At 34.3% G+C, this 4939-nt stretch overlaps 1 protein-coding gene across 1 annotated transcript; it reads left to right on the forward strand.

Annotated features, from left to right (window-relative positions):
* The first annotated feature begins 1816 nt into the window (after nt 1-1816).
* Nucleotides 1817-4555, forward strand: LOC127812017 (uncharacterized). Its single transcript, XM_052352273.1, has 3 exons — nt 1817-1931; nt 2640-2687; nt 2905-4555. Exons 1-3 carry the CDS (start codon nt 1869-1871, stop codon nt 4240-4242), a joined length of 1449 nt encoding a protein of 482 aa, XP_052208233.1. The 5' UTR covers nt 1817-1868; the 3' UTR covers nt 4243-4555.
* Nucleotides 4556-4939: the final 384 nt, after the last annotated feature.

Here is a 4939-nt window from a genome sequence, read left to right on the forward strand (position 1 = left end):
ATGATAGATATACACCCTCAGCTTGTCAACACTCCATACAAATACAGCAAGACAAGTAAGTAAAATAGTAACAGTAATATCTTACAACCATAAACGAGCCAACACACAAGATCTGTAGGACTCAAACAGCGTTGAAGGGGAGGATGACAGCAGTAGACGGAAGAGATCAGTGAGCGCCAGTGTTTCGCCATGGATCGCAGCTAGGGTTTAAATAGCCACGTGAGAGGATAGGTTCTGGAGAGAAGATCGGCAGATTTAGGGCTAAGGATGAGATGCGGTTGTAACAAATGAAGACCAAGTCATTTATATGGGAGAGCATTGGATGGGCCACGGAGCTAATAGATCGCGGAGGTTGCTGAATGGGCCAAGCCCAATTGCCATCCATCCTGCAAGGCCGCGGGAGGTTGCTAAATGGGTCAAGTCCACTAACCTTCCATCCCGCGGCCCTCTTTGAGTTGGGGCTTCACTATCAACAACAAAGGAGAAAAAAAAAGTATTTTTCTTCAAAAATAATTAAAAAAATTAAATATATCAAGTGACATGCCACCTGAGTAAAACCACACGCCGATCAAAATTGATTTCAACATTAACTCAAATTGTAACTTATTTCAAAAATTGGCCTCTTCTTGCCAAAATTGAAAATATTGTATAAAATTGCCAAAACTAAAAAATGTTTAGCCTTTTGGTACTAATAGCCCTTCCTTTTATACTTAACTTGTTGAGTTTAATCACATGTCTTTTACTTTTATTCTTTGATTACTTTCTTTTATACTTAACTTGTCATGAGTTTAATCACATGCCTTTTACTTTTATTCTTTGATTACTTGTTTAGTTAGGAATTCTTTGGTACCACAAGATATTGTTCTTTTTAACTTTTTATCACACAAATAATCCCACAAAACATATTCTTTTAAGGACCAAATCCTTGAACTTAATTCATTTGCTTGATTCTTACGAAAAGAAATTCAGAATATGTAAAATCCATATAAATTCAAACTTTAAGTAGGAAAAATAACAAAAAATTAAGATAAAAATTAGATAAAATATGTATAAAATTAAGCCATATCAATCTTTAAAATTATATTATCGGTAAATGTTAATCTAATGTGTGTTGCTAACATGACTTTTTTATAATAATACACTTTCTCTTTCTCTTTTTTATGTGTATGTTTTATATGGTGTAGATGACAACTTTATTTTCTCTCAATCAAAGTAAGGACTCAAAATAACAATTTTTAATAATTGAGATACAAAATCTTAACATTTTGTATAATAAGGATCCAACGCCATATTTTTTTTAATTATTGTGGGACCACAATAAATCAATCAGTTTATTCAAATACTATCATCTAGTCATCTATGTGGTGCGTCACTTACAAAAACGGGATAGTTCATACATGTGCTAACATTTCGTTATAGAATTTAAATTAACAATTTTTAATAATTGCGATATCAAATCTTGACATTTAGCACATCAAGGACTAAATGTCATATTTTTTAATTGTTGAAGGGACACCGTATATATTAAGTAAAAGGAAAATGCTAAGTATAAATACAAATTCTTTTTTTCTATATATGACAGTCTTTATTTTTATTTTTTTTCAGCTCATTTGTTACGTTAGTAAACAACAAGCTATCGTTTTCTTTTATTCTTAATTAACTTGTTGACTTTAATTGCATGCCTTTTTTCTTTTATTCTTTAATTGTTTAGTTAGGAATTGTTTGGTAGCCGAAGATATTGTCCTTTAAACTTTTTCGTCGCATGCGCATTATAAAGGAAGAACTCTCCTTGCATATAAAGGGCTTAGAAACACTTGAGACTCTTGAAAGAAATACAGAAGAGATTAAAGAGGAGAAGCTGAAGAACAATGGCCGAGATTAAGGAAGAGAATAAACAAATGCATGATGTGGCGAGTTTTCCGGGAGTGTTTGTAAGTATTTGTACTAGATAAACTCAGCTCTTAGACAAGTTTAAAAATTTGTGTAAACTCAGCTCTCAGAGAAGTTTAAAACTTTAATCATGAGGTGAAACCATAATATTATAATACCATATTATTGAGAAATGTTTAGTAATATAAAAATACACCTAGATAAACAATAAATAAAATTAAATATCCTTATGAATAGAGTACAAAACTAAAGGACAGTGGTCTAGATGAAAAACAACCCTGAGATGGCAAAAGCTTTATGTTCCTCTTGTCAAAGATGTTTCTCATGCCAAAGATTTTTTTTTTTTTTTTGTATTTTTTATTAGTCCCAAATCCTTCATAACAAAGGATTTGCTTTATGTTAAATTTTCGTTTTAAAGTCATGCATGACAATTACAGGTCTTATGAGTGAGCATTATTGAGAAATGTTTACACTTCCAAATCAAACCAAAAATTTCAACTAATTTGGTTAGATTATTTGGTTCAGTTTTAGCTATTATCTTTTCAAATTTCAATTTTTGTTTTTCGAAGATGGCTTAAATATTACTTAATTAATTTAAACATATTAAACCCTAAATTATTAATTAGAAGATAAATGATAGGATAGAATGACCCATCTTAAAATGCTAATGATAACAAGGGAGATGAATTTTAGTTAATTTTTACAAAATAGTATATAGGATACTAATACAAGTTATTTAATGTTTCTAGATTACTTCTCTTCCAGCATTGTACCGCCTGGATGATAAGGGAAGCACTGTGAGTATATATTATTCATACTTTGATGGGATTTTAATGATTAAAACTCTGAAACGTGTTTTATAAGTTGAAATTTGTATACTTATTTATTTTAATTATTCATGAATTTCTTTTTGGCAATGAAGCCAAAACTTAATTTTAGTGGTCAGTATTGATCCAAATTATTCATGAATTTCTTTTTGGCATTGAATTTCTTTTCACCAAAACTTAATTTTAGGAATTTGCGGATCGGTTGTCACACCGTATTCAGGAAAGGATCAATAAACACTGCTTTCTTGATTGGTATGAGATATTGTCGAAGAAAATATATGTCAATAATGTGTTTGTGAGTGACCATAAACCAATAGTGGTCAGTATTGGTCTAAATTACCGGGACACAATCAAGTCAGAGGTAATGGAGTTCTATAAAATCTCATACATGAAGAGATTTTTTGAGCGTACAAATACTGATTTGAAGGAATTCCTGAGGGACACTGTCAACTCTTTCATCCCAACAGTATCCATGTGTCAGTCACTCTACAATTGGAATGACGAACTTGATGTGTTGATGGAAATGTTCATCGTTGATGGTGGCTTCATCATCGAGTTGTTTTGGAGAAACGGCGACATCAAAGGGAATGAATTCGTAGACACTATTCTTATGTCAGAATGGGTTCTGTATGCCTTCAGTCGAGACCTGATTTTACGCGACAACCAACTGCCCTTCCAGGTCCTCACAATGTTGTTCGAACGTACTGGGCTTTCGGCGAAATTGGATCAACATGATAGCAACCACCACCACAAGCTCACCGGATTGGCCTTTAAGTTTCTAGAGCGTATTGTTCCAAACCAGAAACTAGACCACAAGCTTGTCAACATTCACAATCCGAATCAGGATCTCCTAAGCACGGTATATGACGGTTTGAGCTGGTTGAGACCCAAAGCTAATAATAATTATAATTCCAACATTGACAAGGATAAGAAAGATATTGGGGATGAAAAATGGAACTTGGTGAAATCAGCAACTGAGCTTCAAGAGTTTGGAGTTGAGTTCAAAATGGTGGATACAGACAATTTGGTATACATAACGTTGAATAAGGGGGTATTGTGTATCCCACGCATACGCATTCGATATGGCACAGCATATTCCATCAACGTGCTGCTCCAGTTTGAGAATAGTATTCTCCGAAAAGAACCAGGCCAGCCAAGATGCCTTACCGACTACCTATGGTTTATGAATAGTTTGGTGAAATCCCCCAATGATGTTCAGCTACTTCGCCAGAAAAATATCATCGATAATCTATCGGAGCTACCTGATGATGCCGCCATTCTCAAGTTTCTGAAAGATTTACACGAGTCTCTGATGATCTCTCCCGCTAACTTCAGCTACAAGGAAATTTGCAGGAATCTGAATGTGCATTGCAGTCATCGGCGAAACAGTTGGTTGGCAAAATTGAAGAGGGATTACTTCAACAGCCCGTGGGCAATTATCTCCTTCTTTGCAGCTTCCCTATTACTTATTCTCACTGTTGCGCAAACTGGATTTTCTGTTGCCTCCTACTACAATCAAGGCTAGCTAAATAATTAAGTCAAGTGCTCGTACCTTCATCCAACTACTGTTTCTTATACAATAATCTTTTGTGTGTGCGTGTGTGTGAGAGAGAGAGAGAGAGAGAGAGAGAGACTCCCTTCACAAGATAGGTGCTGCAAGAGTACAGCTCCTTCCAGAATAACTTGAGGCTGTAAGCTAGCTGGCTGGCTGGCTGGCTGGCTGTAGCTGATATTCTTTGGCTTTAATCTCAGCAGATGGTGGATATGTATAGCTTGCCAGCAGTTCTGGAACTAAATATATATTGGTCATGATGCAATGCACTAGCAGCAGCTACAGAATCACGAAATGCAGGTCATGCGTGGTTATTGGCCAAAGGCAAATAATCAACAAATTAAATTATGTTTTCAGAAATATGCTTGATATATGTTATTATGCAAAAGGCAGGTTAGAGATGTTAGAAATTAAACATGCACGGACATCGAGGCAGAGCAAAAAAATTCCTCAACTATTACAAAATATGACATTAAGTCATTCACCTAAAAAACCTCAAGATTCTGTTTTAAACAATTAAAAAGATATTTTTTTAATTCTTGCCATCAATGCGAATGAATAACTCCATTATGTTTGTTCCAAATCTATATATACACATATACATCTAGCTCTGTATATATATATATATATATACACAAACACACAAAGGGCCGCGGCCATGGTAGTCACC

Source organism: Diospyros lotus, chromosome 10 (assembly GCF_014633365.1).
Source record: "Diospyros lotus cultivar Yz01 chromosome 10, ASM1463336v1, whole genome shotgun sequence".
In the NCBI taxonomy this organism is placed as follows: domain Eukaryota; kingdom Viridiplantae; phylum Streptophyta; class Magnoliopsida; order Ericales; family Ebenaceae; genus Diospyros; species Diospyros lotus.

What these genes read in the sequence shown, in the direction of transcription:
- LOC127812017 (XM_052352273.1), top strand. Translation starts at nt 1,869, where the DNA reads ATGGCCGAGATTAAGGAAGAGAATAAACAAATGCATGATGTGGCGAGT. An exon ending in CGAGTTTTCCGGGAGTGTTT is followed by an intron (nt 1,932 to 2,639) that starts GTAAGTATTTGT and finishes TAATGTTTCTAG; the next exon opens with ATTACTTCTCTTCCAGCATT. An exon ending in TGGATGATAAGGGAAGCACT is followed by an intron (nt 2,688 to 2,904) that starts GTGAGTATATAT and finishes ACTTAATTTTAG; the next exon opens with GAATTTGCGGATCGGTTGTC.